The following is a 26388-nucleotide window of genomic DNA, read 5'->3' as shown; positions in this document are numbered from 1 at the left end:
GTTAAAACTCCCAAGAGATCTCTGGCTTTGTTAGCATGATGCCTCCCAGAGAGTTCCCGCTTTTCCTTTAGGAAGCATGACAGCACGAACAGTACCCATCATTTAAAAATGAACATCTAGAAAAAAACAGCATCTAGAAAAAAACCAGGCTTACTCATTAGCAGCTTTCCCTGTGCCTTTCTGTAGCTGTGGTAAATAATTCTCCCCTGTTCCCCACAAATAGTTAATTATAGCACCAGCAGCAGCTCTTTGAGTTGGGAAGCCAGGCATGTCTGCAATGCCCAGAGGAGATGCTGAAAGTCCTCCCTGCCACATTCTGAAAGCAGAGGATTAGAACAGATGAATTTTTCCCACAGGTTGGGGCATCCATGAAGATACCTCTGCCCTGCTTCTTATGCATACCTCCCCCATTGCGTTTCTCCTTTTCCTGATGCTGTCAAGTAACTCTCAACTTGCATCACTCATGAATGGTTTACACTCGCTGACCTCTTGGCATGTTATCTAGAAAATGAATTTGGCCACAGATGGGAGGCTAGGTCAGAAACTGCTTCACTTGGGTCTCTTGGCTTCACTATTTGGGTTCAAAATATGGTCCAGCTCATGTGCCTACAGATTCATGTTTTCCCCTCTTAGTTCAGTGCAATCTCTGGAAAAGGGCAGCAGGGGTGGGCGGGGAGCTGGATTGGGCAGGGAGAGCTCCTGATCTGGGAAGCCATGTCCACTCTTCCAGAAAGGTCAAAGATCCCAGAAAATGCCTCTTGAATCAAATGTGAATTTACAGACAAATTGAGTGAAGTGGGCATGGCAGGTGTAATGAAAACTGTGGCGCACTCCCCAGATTTCCTCTTTAGGGCCCTCACATATTTCCTCCAGCTGCTAAATGTGGCTCAGAGTTTCTTTCACTGAGAATTGCCTTTGGTAGCAGGACGTGATTTACCTAAGACTATGTTTCCTTTGAGGGAGTACCCATGCCAATAACTGGTCATTATGGGGGCATAAAGGTCCGGTTCCTTTGCCTCACACTGGGGTAACTCTGAAGGGCCACCCCTGTTTCTGAGTTTCCTGTAAAATTGACTGAGGCCCCTGTTGAAAGCCCATTTGCTCAGCTTCTCCCTTTGCCCAGTGTTCTCTTCCTTGCTCTCCAAGAAGTCTCTGGCATACAACTCTGCATCTCAGAGTCTGTTTCTGGGAAATCCAAAATGAAGACCCCATCTTTGTTTAATTTTTCCTAGAAGAATCACGCCTTAGGGAGTGAATTCTAAAGTGTGCAAAGTGGAACTTATGCATGGTTAAAATTAACTTTGAAAACTCCTTAATGGTTAGAAACTGATATTGTGTCTCAATACATCACAAGGGTGGAATTTCCCTTTCACAATGGAACCTGGTCGTGTCCCATTGTTCTCACAGCAAATGAAGAAGTCAGCTTGCGTTTAGGAAATATTTTGTATCAAAAGTATTATCTTTAAATGCTACAGGCTCACCCCCAGAAAGGTGAAATGCTTCCACTGTGAGGGTCACCAGGGAACCGAGGCCAACTGCATACTCAGCTGCCTTCAGTTCAAGGCCACTCCAGGGCATAAGCAAATTGAGCAGAACAGTGAGCTCAAGTGCCACACTTTTTATTTCCCTCTTCTTTTTCACTTTTCCATTTATAGCTGAGCTCACTGAATTCACATAAGTGACATAAACTCAGGAGGTAACTTTACTTCTTTTCACCACATTATTTTTAATTGAGAAAATTCGTGACTAATTAGTGCAAACAATTGTTTAAAGAACGACAGGTTCACAAGCAGTATCAATTCTCACTTAGTTTTTTACTTAAATCAGACTTCATATTGAGAGGAGTCACGAGTTTTATTTTCTTCCTATCAGTTATAGCTGTGTGGCCCCAGGGAAGTCACCTTCTCTCTCTCTGGGTCTATTTTGCCTCAATGGTAAAATTATATTTTAATGCTTCAAGGTCAAGGGCTGAATCAATGTTTCCTTAAGACTCTTCCTGCTCTATAATTCTCTTTGTGCAGAGGAGCAGGGAAAATTATGGAATACAAATCAGTGTAGCGCAGCACCATGGAGTGGTTAAGTCTCCTTACAAACCATGAGAATTTGGGGAACTCAGAATCCACCCTTTGTCCAATTTATGCTACAAGGAAATGAGAATATGAAGAAATAGCAGCCGCAAATGCCCTGTAGAATAAAAAGTTCTAGAAAAATACAAAATGCTATTTTCCCTTTTGTGTTTCTCATAATATTAATAAACTTACCATGACTATGTTTCTTAATAAGTAAAATATAATCAAATCTATATGCTTTATTTTTTTCCTTCAATAAAACATTTGGAAGATAAATTGGAAAATTTCTATATGTTTCTCAGAGCAGCACCTCACAACCTCAGACCTCATCCTCTTAGAGTTAACAAGTATAAGGATAAAAAACAGCCTATCCTTTGGGTATAAATCCCTTAAAAAGGCACTAAAACTATCTAATTTCTATTTTTACCCAGCCCCCAGACTGTGAGGCTCTCATGCAGTCATGGTGATGGTAAGTAGAGGTCACCTCAAATTCCATTAGTTATCCACTGGAGGAAGGTGTGGTCAAGACAAAAGAGGGGGAGGAGATTTTTCTCCGTGACATTTTCAATTTGAAAGTAGACTTTCCAGCATTTTGGGAGGCCAAGGCGGGTGGATCACCCGATGTCAGGAGTTCAAGACCAGCCTGGCCAACATGGTGAAACCGTGTCTCTACTAAAAATACAAAAATTAGCCAGGTGTGGTGTCACGCACCTATAATCCCAGCTACTCAGGAGGCTGAGGCACAAGAATCACTTGAACCCCGGAGGCAGAGCTTGCAGTGAGCTGAGATCGTGCCACTGCACTCCAGCCTGGGCAACAGAGTGAGACTCTATCTCAGGAAAAAAAAAAAAAAAGAAAGAAAGAAAAGAAAATAGACTTTCCAAAAGGTAACAGCATTTTCCCTTCTCTTCCCTTTTAATTTATAATAAATAATCAAATAATTAACTACTATAATTGAAAGGAAAGAAGAGTTTGGCCACAATACACACAAATCATATAAATCATGTCTAGTTGATTTTAAAGAATAGGAAACTTTTCTTTTGCTCCAGTGGTATTATGAGATTTCTGAAGTGATTATATTATCCAGTGAAGCTAAATTTTTTGGGTTATTGGCAGTATCTTGAAAACTCCACAGATATGTTCAAGAATAGACCCTTAAAGACCAAAAACAGATCACTACCAGAACGTGTGGCTGCCTTTTATGGTTATTAAACATGTGGATACATTTGGATAAGAAAGAAGCTAGAAAGATATAGCTTCTAAATATAGAACACAAAGGAAATATCATCCATTCTTTGAGATGAGAGAAGCAAGGAAAGTTTTTATTGGACTGATAGAAGTTTCTGACTTGTAAAACTGAAACATGTTTAAAAATGAGGAATAATTGTATGGTCTAGTAAAATTGCTTAGTAAAGGAAATAAATGTTTTTAATTCTCAAATATAACCTCTCTCAAGAAATGAAGTTCAGGTTATTTTTTAATTAAATTATTTTGCTTCCATAAGACTAGTGTGTGTTACTCATAGAATTATGAGTCCTTCATGTTTTTAAAATATATTTCACTTTAATATTCTATTTCAGATGTGCAAGTATGGTTTGACAGAGCTGGGAAGCAAATATTATCTTAAATAAATCTACTCTTCAGAAGCTTTTCAGGTACTTGTAGAATTTATGAGGTTTTGATATGTTGACCAGGGACTGAAGATAGGTTTGGCTTTAAGATTTGTTGGTATTGTTCTAGCTAATGTTGAACAAATCTTACAGAGCTTTTGGGCATAAAATATTTGTTTTTGACCCTGATGTTGAGAAGGTATTTTTAGTTTCATTATTTCATTTCAGTGTTGAATTGATTTATTACCTCTTCAAATTATTTTCATTATCAAAACCTTCCAGACACATTGTCCTGCTTTGGTGCCTGTACCACGACTGTGAATATGATTAGGAAGAAGGCAGATTGGGTTTTGGAAATTAAGAACTGGTTCTTCATGGGATTCTTTGTGATAAAACTTGGAAGTAATGAAACAGTCATTGGTTTCTGTTACCCACAATTAAGAATGTATGTAAAAGAGGTGCTAGGGAGAAGACTATATAGTACTTCTATTTCCTAATGGAGACAAATTTTGGGATACGGAGGAAAATATAAAATGAGAAGGGCAATACTATTCCATGGATTAAAACCCTGAAGAAAAAATAGTAATCATTCATTCATTTGACATGCTCAGTCATTTCCTGAACATCTCACTGTGCAAAGATATTACTGAAATAAACAAGACACAACTTTTGCTTTTTAGCATCTAAATGATGATACTTGGCAGTCAGCTAATCTTTTAGCAGGAAGAATTGGAAAGAGAAGCGAACATCTTTAACACAGTCTACATCAGAATCTGTTTTCTTAGCTATTGTCTGCATATTGATGAACAAAGATGAGCACATGGAAAGTAGCACTTTAGCTCTTTCTAGTCCTTTTTTTTTCTGTTTTCCTTTTAGCATAAAAATTAGTTGTTACATGAGAGGCAAACATCATTGAAATTTCTGGCCTGAAGTCAAAAAAAGCCAAAAAGTACCTTGGGTTTCTACCTTTTTCTTTTTTATTTCTTGGGTTGCTAGCAGAGCTTGGAGGTTTCTTTGGTCAAAAAGCTACCTCAGTAGATGAAGCCCTGAAAGCGAATAGCAGCTCAGACCACCCTCCCTGGGTTTTGTGTTCCTTACCACAAGCCTGTAGACAGTGAGTGAGACAGACTGGGAAGTGGTGCAGGGACAGGAAGGAGAAGGAAGCTGGGGGCTGGGGCTGCAACCGTAGTTAACGTAAGCAGTTCTAGGAGACAGTACATTTCAGGGAATGATAAAACAACTTACTCTTAAATTCTGTGTTTATAAAGCATAACTTGCCACATCTATGTAAGACATAAAAGCCTGGACCTCCTTCTGGCTACTTGGTCTCTCCCTTTTTCTTTCATTTACTTTTCTTTTTGCAACCTGTTTGAATGTGTTTGAGAACCCCCAAATTGGGGTATTCCTACACTAGACTTATTTACCCTTTTGTTTAACAGCTATAAACCCACAAGGCAGAATCTTTAGTTTACTATCTTTGCACTGTTCATAGTCAATGATTTTTGGTTCAGAATAGTTGCCACTCTATTTTTCTATCAGCAGATGCCAAAATTAGACAACCACGAGAACATCATGCAGGAAAGACTCAGACCTTAATCTAATATTTTGGAAAAAGGCAGTCATCATTAGCAGTTTTTTTTTTTTCGTTTTGAAAAAAATTATGAGATTTTTGTGCTTTATTTATTTTCCTAGAATGAGTTTATTATTGACAACATCCCCAGCATTTAACCTTGATGACAAGATAGGGAAAAGATATAGGATACTTGGTCTTCTTTAGTTTTTCTGCTATTTTCTGTTGGTCTTCATGGGCAAGGCAGATGGTTACAACTACCAGATAGAGGCAATTGGCTACCTGGATCCTTGTAATAGATAATGAAGGGGAAATAGGCACCCCTTTTGGTGATAACAGATAATATTTTGAAGAGAAAGACAAATGATTAGAATCACCAGCGACTGATCTCTTCTTTTTATTACCCAATTAGTCCCATTTTATATTTTAAAAGTGTCACTGTACACTTCAAGAATCAGCATTTCAGAGATCATATGTGTTAGAATGGGAAAAGCTCAGGCCAGTGGTGCTAAATAGTCTCTCTGACCAAACAGGGACTTTTGAGTTCTACTGTGCCTCAGTTCTCTTTCCCAGCCCAAGCCTTTTAAATGTCTCTTTCATTCTGCCCCCAGTTTATATGTTTCTGAATAATCTTGGAGCAACGCCTTTAATCGTGGAAGAAGAGTAGCCAATGGGACTTTTAAGAAAATACATAACTAAAAGGAAAACAACTGGCCATAAATGGCAAGGTTATGGCATAGGGTTGAAGTGTAGGGAAGACCAATGTCACGGTGCACCAGGGTGATCTTTGTCTACTGGTGCCCACCTTGGGTTCAGGGCAAGATCCCTGTCCATATGGCTGCCCAAGGGTATCCCCAGGCAATGAATTGGTATAGCCAAGGCCAAGGTTGTTATCACATAGAGTAGAGAGCTTCTCCCTTAGGTCTTGGTGCCGGCTTCTATGACAGATCCTTTAAGAATACTTGGCCTTGGCTGGCAGCACAGGCAGCTTAATTGTTACTGCAAAAGTAAAGTTAAAGTGGCTTCCTAGAGCAGAAATTCCTCTTTAGGGAAGGTGGGAACTCTTGAGAAGTTAAAGAAAAAATTGCCTGTGGCCTGTCATTTGGCGATCTGCTGAGAGACTGTTTTATCTGAATTCCTAATTGAAGCCCAAATTAAACCCAGGGAAATGTTCACATGAAAAGCCCCACAAGAATGAGTTTTCAGATTCTATCAGCTCAAAAGAAATCTCCTGTGAAAGTCCTTAACTCAAACATCTGACATGCTTTTCATCAGCTGGTCCCTGAGAGTCCTGAGAAAGAGGTTACGCTGCCTTCAATGTACAGAGAACAACTTGTCTGAGTTATTACATACTTTCCTTCCTAGTGATTCTTGTAACAGAAATCAGAATCTACCCAATTGGATGAGTGTGTAGGTATGGGGGATGGTGGAAAATATGATTACTAAAGGTCCTATTCTGAAAGGCAAGAAGTGGGAACACTGGGAGAGAAGCCACTTTGTTGCTAAGATGATGTGTTTGATTGGGGGAAAGTTGAATTTGAGCCATCACAGGGAGTAGAAAATGGGACCTGGAGTCCAAGAGCAAGGTAAAGACTGAAGATTAAAAAAATGGGGGTGATGAACATCAAGTAGACAGCTGAGACATGAAGGCAAATTAGATCAGTGCTAGAAAATATAGGATAAAAAGAAAGGCTGAGATAGTCTCATGGCCACAGTCATGCATGGATACTGAGAAGTCCACTGCCTGCCGTGAGCTGCTCACTGACTGGCTCTCTCATTCTTTCCGTTCACAACGTGGGGCATGGCAACCTCCTCTGAGCATGTGGATTCACCAGTAGAAACCTTCCGTAAAATGACTCATTAAACTGCTTGTTGTCTTCCCATCCATCACAGGCCAAAACATGTTCCCAGGCAACCCGAAGTCCTCACCCAATAATAACTCAGGAGAAGATAGCCAGTAAAAGGGTGGTATCCCAATTTCCTCTTCCTCCAGCCATACAAAGGGGCCTGTGATTATTTATTATGCAGAGACAGAGGAGCAGAGAGTCCCTGATATGACTCTGCAAAGCATTCATTTGCCCTATCATCGTACATTAAGTGCCTTTACTTCAAAATTCTCTGTCAGCCCCTCCACACCCCCTCGGTGGGCTCAGCCATGGCAGCAGAGCTTGGGAGGCAGGTTTCTGGGGAAAACTCACCCTGGGGTCTCTCTCCAGCTGCTGCTTGTGGTGTAGGCTGCGTCTTCTCTTGGCCTTTGCAAGGCCATTGTGATAAAAGTGGTACAGACCTTCAGCAAAGGGAAGCTGTGGAGAGTCAAGTAGACATAGGCATAGTTAGCTTCTGGGGTTGGCCCAGGGACAGGGACACCAAAGCTGGGGCTGCTTGCAGGGGCTCCATGGGGTAGGGAAGTATGCAAGGAAACCACTGGCAAACCTCCTGTCAGACCTGGTCCTCTATTTCCCTATCAATGTCCTCCTTCTCTTCTCCTTGCCTTTGTTCATGTGGTGTCCACTCTCCTCCTGCTCCCCAAATACCTTCTATTCTTTCCCCCATTTTTTAACTTTCTGAACATCCTTTGATTCCCTTTCCTTTTCCATGGAGCCTTGCCTTTACATTCACACCCGCATCAGATTCTCCTTGCCTTCCTTGGTCTAGTGTGCATACCCCAGGTACCACCTGGTTGCTCCAGAATTATGCTGCGATGTTTTGTAGTCATGTCTTCATAGCTGTCTGTGACAGATCTTCAACTGTCTGTCTGTGTCTTGGGCTTTTTCTGTGACCCCTTGGTGCCTTTTATCAGGCTGAGCACAGTGTGAACATCTAAATTTAGTAAATACCAGTTGGATGGCAGGTCTGGTTTCCCTCTACCTTCCTATCTCAAGGATCCTTGAAATCAGGTCAGAACCAGTCAGAGAAGTCACAGTAATGAGAGGTTGTCTTTGGCACAGGGCCTCTAAGAGTCTTGGAGAACCTAAACAGGCCAGTCATTTGTTCTATGATTCAAGGTAACTTGGTGGGAAGAGCCTTGACCTGGGAGTTTGGAGGCCTGGATGTGGCTCAGGTCTGTTACCATCAGTATGATTGTGGGCAAGTGGTTTCCTCTCTGGGCATCTTTTTCTCTTCTGTATAAATATAGGGGCTTGAAGTTCCCAGATCTCTCCCTTTTCTCCACATGTCTTCACATTGATGAAGACATGCTGTTTGCAGTTCTTAACCTGATTAATTAATTCAATTGAATGCTTACAAATTATAGACAAATAATGTAAATATGTACTTTTTTTTGGCAATAGGACACATGATTTCATCAGATTCTCAAAAGAGTCCCTAAATCAAAAAGCATTCCACTACTCAAAGTATTTGCTATTGAAAGTTTTGGTGTGTGTGTTGCCATCCGGTGTTTGGAAGAAAAGGGAAGCAGATGTGGTTGATTTGATAGAAAAGTTTTCTAACATAGTTGGGGCCAATATGAGATTTTTAGATCACATAGAACCTCAGTGTGGCTCAAATATTTCTTAAAGAATATTTATTATTATTATTTTATTTTTAATATAAAGAAAGTGTAGAGTAAATTTAGAAAACCGAAAAACACAGATAACAAAGTAAAAATTCTTCATGTTTTCTTTTTTGGCAGTATTGGAGTTAGGTTACCTTTTTGTTTTTTTTCCTCTAGGCCTACCTACTTGTAAGAGCAAATGATTATTTCCTTAATAGTCAAATGAGTGAGTTTTAGATCTTCCTTGCTTAAACACACACACACACACACACACACACACACACACACACACACACTACATATTATGCAAAGTGGTTCTTCCCTTGTCACTCAGATGCTATCACAGACTTTCACTTACTACCTCCTTTTTTCAAATTTTTATTTTGGGTTTGGGGGTACATGTGAAGGTTTGTTACATAGGTAAACACGTGTCATGGGGTTTATGGTACATATTACTTCATCACCTAGACTACTTCCTTCTTTTGAATGGCTGCATATTATTCCATTACATGGGCTATACCATGACTTATTTAGCCTTTCCATTATTGATGCATATTAAGATGCTTCCATTTTTTTTTACATTCAAAGATAATGCTGTGTGTTGGGGTGGGGAAACTTCAGGTATGATAGAATAAGAACCTTCAAAAATCTACTGCTATAGAAAAGCAAATAGAACTCTGAAAAAAATTGCCAAATCAACTTATTCAGAACACAGGAAATTAACAAGAGGTTTGCAGCAACCCGAAGGGTGTTTATTCAATAAAAAAGTTGAATCTCAGTGATAATGGCAAACTCTGTGCTGTTTTAGATTGCCCTATGACCATGCTCTTCTTCATAGCTCTGCAGCATCTTTGAACACGAACAACCTCACAATCACAGCAGCTGTGAAAACCAGTAGCCAAATACATAGTAGAGGGTGCAGACTGGGTTTAGAGTTATTTAAAAAGCTCCATCCCTAAATAATTGCCTGGAAGCTATCTGGAAAAGTTCCATTTATAGGATTTGTTGTTATTTGATCTGTCCCAGGGTTTGCTCAGTTGGAAAAGCCCTACTCCCCAGGGAATTTGTCAAAAATAATCAGTGGCAAATTTTTAAGGTTGCAATTTCCTGAAGTAGCAATATGAACTGGGGCAAATAAAAGGCTGGACAAAAACCTTTGTAAAAGAATCTAGGGAATAAGATGTCCATTGAAGGCTTTACAAAGCTCTAATATATTCCTGGACACTTAGAAGGCCATACACATGGGCAGAGCTGTACACACAACCAGGAAATATCTAAGAAGGCCCTAAGTGCTCACCTTTAGTTGACTTGATGTCTCTTTAAAAACAGGAGGTGAAGGCCATAGCAGAGTTTCAAACTGCCTGCTTGAGAATTGAGGATATGTCCCGATATACACAACAGAGCCCCTCAGCAAAGGGTAAAAACAAAAACAAAGCCTTATTGATTCAAGGTCTTTAAGAAAACCTCTGCCCTGTCATTGGCTAACTATTAAGTTAACCAAGCAGATTCAATGGCACATTATAGAAATTACAGACTTTATAGAATTAGTCCAGAAAGACATTAAATAAACAAATAGCAATAAACATATGTGTGCATGTGTCTTTAGAGTAGAATGATTTATAATCCTTTGGGTATATACCCAGTAATGGGATTGCTGGGTCAAATGGTATTTCTGGTTCTAGATCCTTGAGGAATTGCCACACCATCTTCCACAATGGTTGAACTAATTTACACTAACCACCAACAGTGTAAAAGCATTCCTATTTCTCCACATCCTCTCCAGCATCTGTTGTTTCCTGGCTGTTTAATGATCGCCGTTCTCACTGGTGTGAGATGGTATCTCATTGTGGTTTTGATTTTCACTTCTCTAATGACCAGTGGTGGTGTATTTTTTTTCATATGTTTGTTGGCCGCGTAAGTATCTTCCTTTGAGAAGTGTCTGTTCATATCCTTTGCCCACTCCTTGATGGGTTTTTTTTCTTGTAAATTTATTTAAGTTCCACAGTAGCAAAGACTTGGAATCAACTCAAATGCCCATCAATGATAGACTGCATAAAGAAAATGTGGCATATATACACCATGGAATGCTATGCAGCCATAAAAAATGATGAGTTCATGTCCTTTGCAGGGACATGGATGAAGCAGGAAACCATCATTCTCAGTCAACTAACAGAGGAACAAAAAGCCAAGCACTGCATGTTTTTACTCATAAGTGGGAGTTGAACAATGAGAACACATGGAAACAGAAAGGGGAACATCACACAATGGGGCCTGTGGGGTTGCAGAGCTAGGGGAGGAATAACATTAGGAGAAATACCTAATGTAGATGATGGGTTGATGGGTGCAGCAAACCACCATGGCACGTATATACCTATGTAAGAAACCTCCATGTTCTGCACATGTATCCCAGAACTTTAAGTATAATTAAAAAAAAAAGAAAAAAAAACAGGGGTGGGGGTGCAGGAAAACAAATAGCAATAGTAAAAACAACAAAACCTAGAAACAACAAAAAACAACCTGGGGAGAGGTAACTCTGGTTTCCAAACTGTCATATTACAGTATTTAAAATGTCAAATTTTCAAGAAAAATTGTGAGACACAAAAAGAAATAAGAACATATGCTCCACACATAGAGGAAAAAATAATAAAAACTCTCTGAGGAAGCCCAGATGTTGGACTTACTAGACAAAGACTAAACTATATAACTATAAATATTCACATGATATTATATATAGATATAACTATACCCAGACATATGTTCAAAGAAACCATATCTAAAGAACTAAAGGAAAGTGTTAGAATGGTGAATCATCAAATAAAGAATATCAATAAAGAGATAAAAATAAGAAGAAGAAAGAACCAAACAGAAATTCTGGAGCTCAAAAAGTACAATAACAGAATTTAAAAATTTATCAGAGAGCCTCAATAGCAGTAAAGAGATTGAATTAGTAATTTTAAAACTTTCTGCAAAATAAATACTGATGAATTCTACTAATCCTGATTAGTTCTACTAATGTTTAAATAAATAATTCCAGTCCTTCAGAAACTCTTCCAAAAAATGGAAGAGGAAGAATCACTTCCCAACTAACTCATTGAGGCCTGTGTCACCCTGACATGAAGAAAAGACAGAGATACCACAGGAAAAGAAAACTACAGACTGTGATCCCTTACAAATATGGCAAAAAAATGCTCATCAAAATAGTAGCAAACTGAATCCAGTCACATATAAAAAGGATTTTCATCATAACCAAGTAGGATTTACTCCAGGAATGCAAAGTTGTTTTAACATCTGAAAATCAATTACTATAATAAATATATCAATAGAATAAATAACAAAAACCACATGAACATCCCAATGCAGAAAAACATGTGACAAAATACAACATTCTTTTATAATAAATATGCTTTAAAAAATTAGGAATGAAGGCTGGGTGCGGTGGCTCACGCCTGTAATCCCAGCACTTTGGGAGGCTGAGGCGGGCAGATATCAAGGTCAGGAGATCAAGACCTTCCTGGCTAACATAGTGAAACCTCGTCTCTACTAAAAATGCAAAAAATTAGCTGGGCGTGGTGGCAGGCTCCTGTAGTCCCGGCTACTCAGGAGGCTGAGGCAGGAGAATGGCATGAACCCGGGAGGCGGAGCTTGCAGTGAGCCGAGATTGCGCCATTGCACTCCAGCCTGGACGACAGAGCGAAACTCCGTCTCAAAAAAAAAAAAAAAAAAAAAAAAAAAAAAAAAAAATTAGGAATGAAAGGGAACTTTCTCAATCTGATAAATCTATCTATGAAAAACTCACAGCTAACACCATACTTAATGGTGAAAGGCTGAATGCTTTTCTTAAGACCAGAACAAGACAAAGTTATCTGCTCTTGCCACTTCTATTCAAGAGTGTACTGGAGATTTTAGCTAATGCCATCAGGCAAGATAAAGAAATAAAGGCATCAAGATTGGAAAGAAAGAAGAAAAACTATCTCTATTTGCAGAAGACATATCTTGTACATAGAAATTTATAATGAATCCAGAAAAATTATTAGAATTGACAAGAGTCAGCAAAGTTGCAGAATATAAGATTAACATGCAAAATCAATTATATTTCTATACACAAGCAATGAACAATCCAAGCATAAAGTTAAGAATACAAGTCAATTTAAAATAATATTAAATAAGTAAAATACTGGGGAATAAATTTAACAAAAGAAGTGCAAGATGTATACACTGAAAAGTACAAAACATCACTGAAAGAAATTAAAGATCTAAATAAATGGAAAAGCATCGCATGTTCACGGATTTTTTAAAATGGCAATGCTCCCTAACTTATCTGTAAATTCTATACAATTACTTTCAAAATCTCAGCTGTCATTTTTGCTTATCCTAAAGTTCAAAAGTAAACTCAAGAGACCAAGAATAGCCAAAATAATCTTAATAAAGAAGAACAAAGTTGGAAGACTCACATTTTTCAATTTCAACACTTCTTCAAAGCTAAAGTAATCAAAGTAGTATGGTACTGGCATAGGAGAGACATATAGTAGTTTAATGGAATAAAACTGAATCCAGAAATAATTTATGATAATCAACTTATGGTCAATTGATTTTCAACATGGATGCTAGAACAATTCAATGAGAATGAATAGTCTGTTCAAGCACAGTTTTGTGCTTGGACAATTAGATATTCACATGAAAAAAATGAATTTGGATTCCTATTTCATACCACATGCAAAATTTAACTCAAAATGATTAGTAGTCCCAAATGTAAGAGCTAATATTGTACAACTCTTAGAATAGAACATATAAATAAATCTTCATGGCTTTAGGTTAGGCAATGTTTTCTTAGATACAACGCCAAAAGTATAAGAACATAAATTGTACTTCATTAAAATTAAGAATATTTGTACTTCAAAAGAAATAATGAAGGAAACGAAAAGACAACCCACAGATTGGAGAAAAATTTTGAAAATCATATCTCTGATAAGGATCTCACACAGGAATGTTTTAAAAATGTTTACAATTCAACAATAAATTCAAGAAATCCAATTAAAAATGTGCAAATTCGGGGAATCATTTCTTCAAAGAAGAAGTAAAAATGGCCTATAAACATACAGAAAGATGTTCAACATTATTAGACATCAGAGAATGCAAGTTAAAACCATGAGATATCACTTTACACACACTAGAATGGGTAAAATCAACCCCTGCCCAACTGCACCCAAACCAGCAAGTGTTGACCTGGATAGGGAGGAATTTGAACCCTCATACACTGTTGGTGGGATAGTAAAATGGTACAGCCTATTTGGAAAGCTCTTTGGCAGTTACTTAAAATGTTAAACATATAGACTTGTCATATGACCCAGCAATTCCATGTACGGGTGCATATAAGAGAAATGAAAACATACATTTACACAAATTCTTGTATACAAATGTTCATAGCAACATTATTCATGATAGTCAAAAACTAGAAACAACCCACATTTCTATCAATTGATAAAACAGTAAACAAAATGATATATATGTACAATGGAATATTATTTCTAAATGGAAAGGAATTAAGCAAAGACACATGGTAAAAACACGGATGAACCTTGAAAACTTAATGCTAAGTTAAAGAAGCCTGACAGCAAGGTCATATATTGTATCACTTCTTTATATGAAATGTCCAGAATAGACAAATCTATAGAGCTGGAAATTAGATTAGTGGTTGCCTGGGGCTGAGAGGGGACAGAAATGAAGAGTGATTGTTAATGGTCCAGGATTTATTTTAAGGGTGGTAAAAATATTCTAAAATTAGATACTGGTAATGATTGCACAACTTTGCAACTATACTAAAGATCACTGAATTGCAAATTTTTAGAGGATAAATTTTATGGCATGTGAACTATATCTTAATCAATTTGCTATTAAAAATGCTACGATGAACAGCTTTGTGATTATCACTGTTTGTATAGATGAGAGTTTTCCTGTAGGATATATCCTAGGAATTCAATCTCTAAGTCATAGATTATGAACACTTATCATTTTGATAGCTACTTCAGAAAAGTTTCCCTATAAGGTTGTATATTCCAAGATTCACCGAAAAGTAAATAAGAATAAAAATATCCTTTTTCCCATTCTCTAAGTAACACTGGATTGACATTTATTAATGATATTTTAACTGCAGCCAATTTATAGGCAAAATGTGTCATCTTATTCGAATATTTTTAATTGTTTTGAAAGTTTGAGTATCTTTTCATATGTTTATTGACATTTTAGTTTCTTCTCTTGCGTGCATTTTTCTATTGTGTATTTTTGTGTTCCTTGTCATAAGCCAGGCACTGTGTTTGGTGCTGGAGAGACAAAGGTAATGATGATATGGTCTCAGCCTACAAATAGCTCACAATTCACAGGGAAGGAAGATTTGCACACAGCAATCTATTAACAGTACTCTGTGGTGGAGTGGTTTAAGAACATGAGTTCTGAAGCCAGATTGCCTTGGTTTAAATTCTCGCTCTTCCTCCTAACAGCGCTATGACCTTTGGCAAGTTAGTTAACCCTTGTGGGCCTCAGGTTTTTTACTTATAAAATGTTTTTGTTATGGGAATTAAGTGAGATAATGCATGAAAAGTGCTTGGAATAATATCTTGCACTGAAGCATAAGTTACTCTTTTTATTGTTAGAATAGAATGTGCTGTAGCAGAGTTATTCACAAGCTGCTATGGAAACCCAAAGGAGAGGTTATTTCAATCAGAGGGATACTTGGGGAATATTTCTTAGACTTTTTGGAGAAAGGGGAGGGCAGTCAGCTTAAGAGACTCTTTTCCACTTCTGTTAAAAATTATATTTTTCTAGTGTTTTAATTTTAAAGAGTGTGGCTGTTTAAAGCCACAGCTTTTTTTTTTTTAACACTCCCCATATCAAGAAATGAGGTCCATGATTCCAGCCCTTGCATCTGGGGAACATGATCACTTTAATTACGAGTATGGTGGAAGTGACGCCATGTGACTTCTGAATCTAAGTCATAAGGGGCCATTAGACTTGTGCCTTGTTCCCTGGAACACACTTGCTCTTAAAGTCCTGACCTACAATTTAAGAAGTCCAACTCCTCTCAGGCTGCCATGTTATGAGGAAGCCCAGGCAACATTGAGAAGCGTGTGTAGTGCTTTGCCTGACAATCCTGGAAGAGCGCAGCTTTCAAGTCATCCCATTTATGGTGTTAAATACACATATTAAGAAGCTTTCACATGATTCCAACTCCAGCCATACCAGTCATCCTCTAGCTGTTGAGTCTTCCCAACTGAGCCTCCACACATCGTGGACCACAGACAAGCCATTTCCACTGTGCCCTGCCTGGATTACAAATTCCCACATTCATGAGTGTAATAAAATTGCTGTTTTATACCACCAAATTTTGGGTTGGTTTGTTACTCAGCAATGGACTACAGAAACAAGTAGCTAGCTGAGAAAAAAGTTTTATTTCTTCAGCTTTCACGGCTGTGTTAACATAAAACTGTACAATAATATTGGTTCTGTCTGTCAACTGATGACACCGTCTTGGAGCAGCTCAGATAAAGGCTCTCAAGGGACATCCCTGGCACAGGGGGACAGGCCTGGACTCAGATCAGCAGATACTGGATGATCTTCAAGGCATAGCCAACTTAACCAGGGGTCTTTTCTGTGAATAAAAATTTTTTAGAACATTGTAGCTTTTGTGATTTAGTTCCTGTTCACTAAAAGCCATATTCCCCATGGCAAATTTAACATAAATATTTCGTGTGATAATTCCAGGCTCAATGGTTCTTAAATGTTTTCTCCACTTAACCCTGCTGATATACTCTGGATAATATTAAGATTTAATAAAATAAAAAAAGTGAGGGGAGAGGAAGAAAATGTATGTGTGCTGTATTTTGCTTTCCAAAAACTTTCTACTTTGAACATTATCAGGTAGTATGAATTTGACCTTTTGTTTCTTATTGCAGGAAGCATTATGGATCTGATAATTTTTTTTTTACTTTTAATTTTTTGGAGTCTCACTCTTTTGCCCAGGCTGGAGTGCAGTGGTGCGATCTTGGCTCACTGCAACCTTCGCCTCTTGGATTCAAGCAATTCTCCTGCCTCAGCTGCCCGAGTAGCTGGGATTACAGGCACCTACTTCCACACCTGACTAATTTTTGTATTTTTAGTAGAGATCAGGTTTTGCTGTTTTGGCCAGGCTGAGCTTGAACTCCTGACCCCAAGTGATCTGCCTGCTTTGACCTCCTAAAGTGCTGGGATCACAGGTGTGAGCCATTGCATCTGGCCTAGAACTTAGAATTTTTAACACTAGAAAGAAAATTTGGAGTTGTTAAGTGCCAGTGGGTATCAGAGGAACGTATCTTACCATGATTCTGGCTTGTTTTAGTGTTTTTTTAAATAAGAAATTAAATGTAAACTGAGGTGCAGGGAAAACTCTTCCTTACAGTGGAATTGCCATTAATAAATGTAGAAGAAATGATGGACATTGAATATCATCATTCAGAAAAGGTCATAGTAATAGTAATTGTGGGCGGCAAACATCTCCAATAGGTGCTAAAATTAATAGGTGAGATACAATAATAAACAATGGGAAATGTATCTTTATAGTGGAGAAACCTGGCAGAGACCACTTTACCCAAGCGATCTAAGTTAACTTCACCAGTGATGAGTCATGCTATGATGCACTAAGAAGGGCACATTGTTCATGTGATTTTCTCACCAAAAATACATAACGTGTATTTATTCAGGTAGAACCATCAGACAAACTCATAACTGACCAGTACTCTTTAAAGTCATCATGTTCATAAACGACAAAGAAGAGCTGCAGAACTTTTCCAAATTAGAGGAAACTAAGGAGACATAACTATTAAATATAATCATATTTTGGATTGAATCCTGGATCAGAAAAAAGGACACTAGTGGGACAACTGGAACATTTTGAATAAGGCCTGTAGCTAATAGTATTATATCAATGTTTATTTCCCGCCTTTGGTAATTTTGCTATGTTTACCTAAGACGTTAATTTTGGGGAAGCTGAATAAAGAAGGGTATATGGAAACTCTGCTTTTTTTTTTAAAAGTAATGTTTTTATTGTGATAAATATATATAACATCAACTTTTCAATTTTAATGATTTTAAGTGAATAGTTCAGTGACATTAAGTACACTCACATTGTGCAACTATCACTATTATCCATTACCAGAACTTTTTAATCATCTCAAACTGAAACTCTGTACCTACTGCACAGTAACTCTCCAGTCCCCACTCCCCAGCCCTGGAATCCACCTTTCTACACTTTGTCTTTATGAATTTGATTTCTCGAATTAGGTTATATAAGTGGAATCATACAGTATTTGACTGTTCGTGCCTGGCTTACTTTACTTAAGCACAATGTCTTCAAGGTTCATCATGTTGTGGCATGTGTCAGAATTTCCTTCCTTTTTAAGGTTAAATATTCCACCCTGTATACCACATTTTGTGTATCCATTCGTCTGTTGATGGACACTTGATTTGCTTCCACCTTTTGGCTATTGCGAATAATGCTGCCATGAACATAGGTGTAACTGTGTGCTATTTATGCAACATTTTTAAAGTCTAAATTATTTCCAAGATGCAAGTTAAAAATGTAAAAATATTTTAAAATTGAAATTTGAATGACCTCAGAAGGGTCATGTATTTCCTAGTTTCAAATCAGAACCCACCTACCCCTCCATTTCCTATGGTCACACACTAAGCTCCCTTTCCACGGTTGTGTTACCTTAGGCTACTGAGTTGCATACCTGGCTTGGTCTAGCTGCCTCATTTTTTTAGAGAAGACACTGTGGCTCAGGGGGTGCCAGGGCCTGACCAGATGAATGGGAGCTCTCTGCAGAAATCCCAGCTCTCCTGAGTGTAAATCCAGCATCCTTCCTACCACACTGCTTGTGTGGTGGTCCTACTCTATGTCCCATCCCCTTTGTAACCATGACTAGGAATCCATGAGATTTTGGGCTGGAATTCCTGATGGAGATGAGTGGGACTCAAGGACAGCCAGGCTGATGGGTGACATCCCCACTGCTGTGATCTTGGGACCCATGAGTCTGGATTCTTTGGGATTCTCTCTTGGCTATGAAAGAAAATGGAGCTAATTGGTCTCATAAAGCTAAAATTTGAACCTCTGACGAGCTTACTCTTATGCAATAAACAGGTAAATTGACTGATCATGAACCTAACAAAAGACTAACCTGTAGGCATTGGTTATTTTTCTGGGCCTTTTTTGTCTCTTGCTTTTGGAGTGCAGACCCAAGATCCACTGTCTTCTGAGCATCTGAGAAGCAGCTGCTTAAGAGCTTTGTGCAAGCATAAGCTCCACCGCAGGGAGAGAAAGACAGATGCTATGTGACTTACAGTAGTATAAGGTACTTGCTGCCCACACAGACCTCAAGGATGTAAGGCTGATCGATGCATTCCTGAGATTCTTAAGTAGACTGCAAATCTTGCAAATAGCAAAGACATATTGAACACAGTGGTAGATTCCCAAACATTCACCTGAGTATCCTAGTAAGAAGCCTCTCATACTGCGGGCATTTAGTATGTTTTGAAATGTTTTCTTCATTGAAACACACACACACACACACACACACACACACACACACACACCCTTTTTTATATCATCACTTTGTTCCCTTAAGGCAAAATATGCATGGTTCCAGAAGGAAGGAGAAAAAGAAGTGAACGAAGAACTCGCAGCAAATTGTCAGCTTGAAGATTCAGGCTGGGTGACAGTATAATAATGCTGCTAAGTCAGACTTGCAGAGTTTTTAGAAATTCTCATTATGCCACAAAAATGTATGGATCTCAGCAACACTTCTCATTGTCTTCTTTCTTTTCCTCTTACTTCCATTTCCCACTGAAAACTATGGCTCCAAGCTATAGCACCTCTCTGAACCCACACACTCCATTTTCCCAGCAGTAGGGAACTCCAGGGAACTGGCAACCAATTGTGAACAGATAAAAAGAAGTGTTAAATTCTCATGGAGCCTATTTCCTGCTTCTTTTAAACACTAGAGTTCTCTTCCCTTAGGGAATCTGTAGATGCTCCAGAGGGTCTGTGACCTTGGCATGGCCTCCATTCCAAATTTGGTGCATCTGTGCATTCGCTTGTTCTCAGGAGAGTCTACTGCTTATTAAAGATTCTCAAATGGATTCAGAACCCTCAGAACAGTTAAGGCTTCCCGGGCCAGACTCTTCACTTTTCCTTTGGCTGCTTTCTTTGTGTTTGTCCACTGTGCTGGTTTTCATGGTCCTCAGTCAGGCTTAGTCGGGATCTAGTTTGGTAGAACACTGGACATCATTTGCTATATAGGATTTTTATAATTTTATTTGTAAGAGGGACTGCTATCAAGAGGTTTAAGAAACAAAAACTGGCAGACAAAACAATCACCAAGGATTGAAAACTGGCTCAGTTGATAATTGCTTGTCCATTTCATTTGGGGACCTGAATTTTACCAACAGGGATAAGCTCTGCATTTTATTGACTTTCTCAGAGACCGTTCTTTATTTCCTTCAATTGCATGCAATCTCTTATAGGCAGAACATGATGCCCAGGAGTAGGGATGGGAGAGAAAGGGAAGCTCATTTGAATTTAGGTCTGGGGTAGGCTGCTGGAGGATGAGAGACCATGTGGAGAAGAACTGATGTGTTCTTTTTCCCCATTCATTTTTCACTCTTCCTAACGTTTCTTTCTCCTTCCAAGTCAAGCAGGAAATGGGTTTTGCACATTACTGATATCTGCCCAGAGATGATTACTGATTTCCCTGGATTGTGTGCAAGGTAAAATGATCTCAGTGATAATTCTAAAGGTACCTAATAGACAGGCCTGAGTTTCAACTTCAGAGCAAAGGGAGAGAGAAGAACAACTTCCAGAGTGATTTTATTTCTTAATTATCAACAACATAAGAGTGACTATGTCTGATCTAAAACACAAATTAAGTATCTATTTCCATCACTAAAGAGAAACCACTTTTTTTTTTTTTCAAGCAGAATTATTTATCATCAGTGAAACAACAGCTGCTGTCCCAGGCAAGGATGGCATAGTCTGATCGACAGCCTAGGACCACTAGGGGACAGACCACACTCTTCAGGTCCACTTTGGACCACATCCCCATGGAATGCGTTGGACCCAACTAACTTCCATAGCACAGAGTAGAGGCACCATTCATTCAGGCATTTTCTGGGGGATATCCTGCATTTACTATTCCACTGTTAAACCAGGAACATGGAACCTCTCTTGGTTCATACTTTTACATTCTCCTTTTTACGTTTGTGACTTACATTCTCCTTTTTAATTTTGTGACTTACTATCGAAGACTGATTGTGAGTAATTACTGTAATTTCTCTGATCATCTGCCTTGTCGTGTTCTCATTGTCAACCTCCAACTGAATATCCCCAGTCAATTCTAATAGAGCCGCTCCAACCCACAGCCAAGTGGATTGTACACACTTTATAGTAAGGAAATACTTCTTGCTTATTGGAAGAGCCATCCACTAGGCTGGTTTCGAATACAGTAGTAGGGAGCAGAAGAATCTTAAATGAAAAAGAAAATTGAGGTACTGACATGTTGCCTAAATATTCATCTTTCAAAATTATCTTGCTATGCTGGAAAGAATTATCTCTCAGAACACAGTCCTCGGAATGCCTGGATTGCAAGCTCTATGGGGACAACACCGGTTTTGCTCATGTCCTAGGTGCAGAGTATCATGTCATAGATACCTGCTGAGTAAATTTAAAAGATCAGGAGGTTCTAGATTCTAGAAAGAGTTATTAAGTAGTTGTGCTATTCAGTGTGGATGACTAAGGTTATGGAGTTCTTTGGGCATTGGTAAGACATTTAATATATTGGGGGTCAAGCAGGCTGTCTAACTAAGCGAATCAGGTAAAAGACAATAGAAAGTGGTGAGGATTGTGGTAAACTGGAGGGTACGTGCTCCTCCACAAGTCAAACAGATTGAAAGCATTGTGCTGGCCAAACTCAATTTGTGATCCAATGAGTGATGCACATTGCACTTGTTAGCTCTGAGCTGTCTAGGACTCCGCTAAGCACAAGACAGAAGGCACATCATAAGAGATATGGAATGAAAAGAAACTCATGAGATTGAACACAAGGTAAAAATACTCTCAGATATTCTAGCAAAAAAAAAAAATCCTATCAATTACAGATGAGGCTATAATTCTCTGTTACTTTGGTCTGTAGTCAGGTCCAAGCTCTTTGGAGCAGCTATAGAAAACAAGAGAAGAAGTTAACTACTCCCAAACATCAGCTTTGGGGTCAGAGTTATTTCTAAATAAAGGAGAAAAAGGGGTGAAAAGTAGATGTCTAAGCTAGAAAATTACATGCTAGTATCTTCACAAGCAAGATATCCCTTTAAAAAGCTAGAATAACCCACAAGAATGCTGCATTTGGCCAGGTCAGTACAAAGTGTAATTTGTTAGTGAAACCTTATTGGTACCCTATTAAATTCCACATAGATAACAAGGCTAGAGGAAAGGAACTTGTGTTTGATATCTGTCTGCTTGAAAAAGTAATTTCCATTTTTTTAAAGCAGGTGCACTTCATAGAATCTCAGCATATTTCCACTGGAGATGACCTCCACGAGTATCTAGCACTATGTCTCACTTTGCAGAGACTCTGAGGGTGAGAATGTAATCATCTGAGCTCTTCTTCGGGAGGAAACTGTCTCTATTTGGGATAATTCTGTGATGGTTGGTGGGTACCTGAGGTCATGGGTGCCTAGAGAGCAAGGAGATCTGACCTGCTCTGCCTGGGAAGAATCTGCCCACACCCATGAGAGGAGGAGATACTAAAGAAACCAAGGGGCAGATAAAAGAAGGTGGCGAGGATCTGGCAAGAAATGTGAGGCCGGGCAGGAAGAGGCCACTGCCCGTGCCCAGTGATGAGGGGATGAAACGACTCCTCAAAGCAAGTGCTTACTTAAAGTTCTTTGTGTTTGCAACATAAATCCCCTCCTGGCACCTGTGACATCTTCAGGAAAATACATTCTAGTCACAGATGCCTTGGGTGAATGGTAAGAGTTTTTTGGTGAAGGGAAATCAAGGGAGTTGGCTGAATTTCACACTTGAGTAACCATTGTGAAGAATGATTGTTTGGGTAGGAAGGAGACATAATTTATTAACTGGAAAGTTTTGGTAGAAGTAGAAAACTGTATCCAGAAGTAAAATGAAAATCTAGCTCCACTCCTAGAATTTAAAGGAATATTGGGAAGGGTTAAGACTTCTACAGGGTACATTATGGGGATTTGAGTGGATCTTATCTACATCTCAAGGGTCCAGGTATTTCTAGTTGACATCTGGATTACATAGATGAGAAAAATGAGGTTCAAAAAGTTGAATTATGTGGATATGGTCATACTGCTCTATAGTGGCAGAGCTGGGACAGAAACCCATTGTTGGTGACAAAGTTTAACCCAGCTCAATTTCATAGAGGGAGAGACCTCAATGTTAGTTTTGCATCAACGTACACATTTTTTCTTTTAGCAGTAATTTTTTTACTTTCGAAATAATTTCAGACTTATGGAAAAGTTGCAAGAATAGTGAAAATAACTCATATAGCCATGTCACCCAGAGTCCCCAATTGTTAATATTTTACTGCATTTAAAAAATTATTTTCCTACATATACGTATTACTTTGGTGAATCATTTGAGAATAAGTTGTAGATGGTGTGTGTGTGTTTTCTAAGAACAAGGCAGTATAAGTATCAACATCAGAAAGTTAACTCGAATGTGATATCATTTTCTAATTTACAGACATCACTGATATGTTGCCAACTGTCTTAATAGCATCCTTTATAGCAAAAAAATAAGAAATCTGGCCCAAAGTTCAATCCAAGATCACATGTTGCATGTGGTTGTCATTTCTTTTTTTAATTTGGAAGAGTTTCTTAGTCTATCTGTCTTTCTTTTATGACGTTAATACTTTTGAAGAGTACAGGCCAGTTATTTTGCAGACTGTCTCTCAATTGGGATCATCTGCTTTCTCATCATTAGATTGAAGTGATGTATCATGGCAGGGGCATTACACACGTTGTGGTGTGTGCTTCTTGATGCACTGTTCACAGTCTTAAATGCAGCTACCTCCACTTCACAGTAACTGCTCTGGTCTCACCTACCTAATAGTGACTTACAAACTGAGCACAAGACATAATTGTGGGTACATTCAGTGCTATTTACTCACATGTTTCTGAGCATCCAAGTGTGAGAATGCCAAATAACTAAAAAAACACAACTTACTTTGGTGGACTCCTGTTGCTATAATTATCCAAACAAGGCCAGGTATGGTGGCCTGTAATTCCAGCACTTTGGGAGGCTGAGACAGGAGGATCATTTGAGCCCAGGAGTTCGAGACCAGCCTGGGCAACATTGCCAGGCCTTGTCTTTAGAAAAAATAAAAACCTAGTCAGATATGGTGGTGTGTGCCTGTAGTCTTAGCTACTTGGGAGGCTGAGGTGAGAGGATCACTAGAGCCCAGGAGTTGGAGGCTGCTGTGAACTATGATCATACCACTGTACTCCAGCCTGGGTGACAGAGTGAGACCCTGTCTCTAATACAATAAAAAATTACCCAAACAAGAAGCAACTCATTGGAAATGAAATATAGAGTACATGACTTTTATTTATTTATTTTTATTATTCCTTTTAAAAAATTTTTCAGGACGGGCATGGCTGGGCCATAGAGAAAAAAATGAGAATGAGGAGCTGGACATTTTGAGTAAACCCAATGACTCATAAACTATAAAGGGCTATAATAATCAAAACTACTGAACAAGAAGCCATTCCATTCCCAGAGGTAGAGTGGCATATGGATGCACAGAAAATCATATGCTGTCCCATAAAACCCACCAATGAGAAACAGTGCAAGACAATTTCACACAGAAGGCAAACAAGCCACATTATTCAGATGAATAAAGTAAATATGATTTCACTAGAGAGGTGGACAGCTTGACAGCTCCTTAAACAGATGCTTTTCATGCAGTGGAGGAGCCTAAATTATTTATGTGTGACTTCAGCTCCTCTCTCAACAGCACAAGGCCTGTGGAGTGAGGACATCACGTCTTTGAGTAACCAGATGTGACAAAAGATCTCATTCAGCCTCAACTTATTAGGGTGTGTCACCAGGTTAGCATGGTCTGAGAAGGTCCTTTGCATTTAGAACGAGAGACCAATTGCTAAAACAGTTTGCCACACCCCAACACATAAAGTAGACATTTGCAATAGCAAAATAGAGACCTCAGATTGTATGAATTCTTATAAACTAGACTACAGAACTATAGAACTATAAGTGTGCTTTTCCTTGGGCATAAACTTGAACCTGTTATCTTTCTGCCTGTAGAATCAACCCCTTTCAATGTGCCTCATCTTCATAGGGCTCAACACACACTTGTTAATAAAATAAGAACTCATGTATGAATGTTCTTCTGTAATTAGCTGATTTGTAAGAGGCTGTGTGGAAGGGAAATTAGGGGAGAGAGGGGTAAGTCACTGACTTAGCACTCAGTACACTTGGCTGTAAGCCAGCCCTGCCTACTCCTATGCCATTCCTAAGCATTTGTTCTCCACGGATAATGCTCAATTCTCTTCTGTAATTCCAGGATCCACTCTTCCCCATAAGCAGGAAAACAGTATGAAGCAGCTTGTGTTGTCCATGGTTATCCATTATTCTAGGGCTGAGCTTACAGTCCATAGTGGGATTCAAACTATGATGTACCCCCTAAGAACTGAACAACTGTTTTATATCAAGTCTAGAATGACACCCAGATAATGAGACAGGTAGTGGTTATCCGACATACAGCCTCACTCACAAACTTTCTTTCTAGCCTCAGGCAACATTTCCATATATCATCCCAGAAAGAAAAAATTAAAAATGAGCATTATTTCTTTGGAATATCAGGGAGTAATGTGCCTATTAGGTGAGCTAGGATCATGGTGATACACCACTGTTCTTTCTTTTCTTCTTGGCTTCTAAGTTACGGGATTTGTTCTGCATTCATATATTTATATGTCAGGGGAGGTACATTTAATTGTTTTGTTCTTAGCTGGACTAAACTTCATGGATAGAACTGGCTGCTCTACCAGCCGTTCAGTGTGACTACAAGGACAATAATTAATCAAGCCATTAGTATCACTGATGCCATCATCCAGTGGCAATGGGATCAAAGACATATAACCTGACTTCCTAGTGGCATCATCTATTAAATGATGTGCTACTTGTTGCCAGAATTAGTGATTCCATAGGACAAAGAAACCAGGCAGAGATCAAGGCTCCTCCAAGTCACTATTAGCTCAACTTGTTATCCTAGGATGTCCTGTATGTGGCCATCCTGCCACACTTCCCAAGTACCCTTCGATGCCTCCTTCCACCTACCTGCAAAATCCAAATTCCTCAGCATAGTATGGGTGACTGGTCATGAACTGACCCCAGATCACTTCTTTGGCCTCATCTCCCAGTCTCTTGTCATCTAGACAGACAAAACTACTTGCAATCCTCCTAAAAACCATGCCCATTTCATTGCACATCCTGTGGTTTTCTTTATAAACCTCTTCCTTTAAACCTCTTGAAATTATAAGCCTTATTGTAAATTTACCTCAACATATTATTGCCTGCTTTGTGGA

The 26388-nt window shown here is 38.8% G+C and overlaps 1 protein-coding gene across 1 annotated transcript in view; it reads right to left on the bottom strand.

Annotated features, from left to right (window-relative positions):
* Positions 1–26388, bottom strand: part of PCSK2 (proprotein convertase subtilisin/kexin type 2) — a 256990-nt gene that overhangs the window by 215661 nt on the left and 14941 nt on the right. The window contains exon 2 of the mRNA XM_001138346.7: positions 7448–7552. Within this exon, the coding sequence (XP_001138346.1) occupies positions 7448–7552 (105 nt within the window). The remainder of the gene's footprint in view (positions 1–7447; positions 7553–26388) is intronic.

This window comes from Pan troglodytes, chromosome 21 (genome assembly GCF_028858775.2).
Source record: "Pan troglodytes isolate AG18354 chromosome 21, NHGRI_mPanTro3-v2.0_pri, whole genome shotgun sequence".
Classification (NCBI taxonomy): domain Eukaryota; kingdom Metazoa; phylum Chordata; class Mammalia; order Primates; family Hominidae; genus Pan; species Pan troglodytes.
Note: the sequence above shows the minus strand (reverse complement) of the source record. Positions and strands in the feature narration are given on the sequence as shown.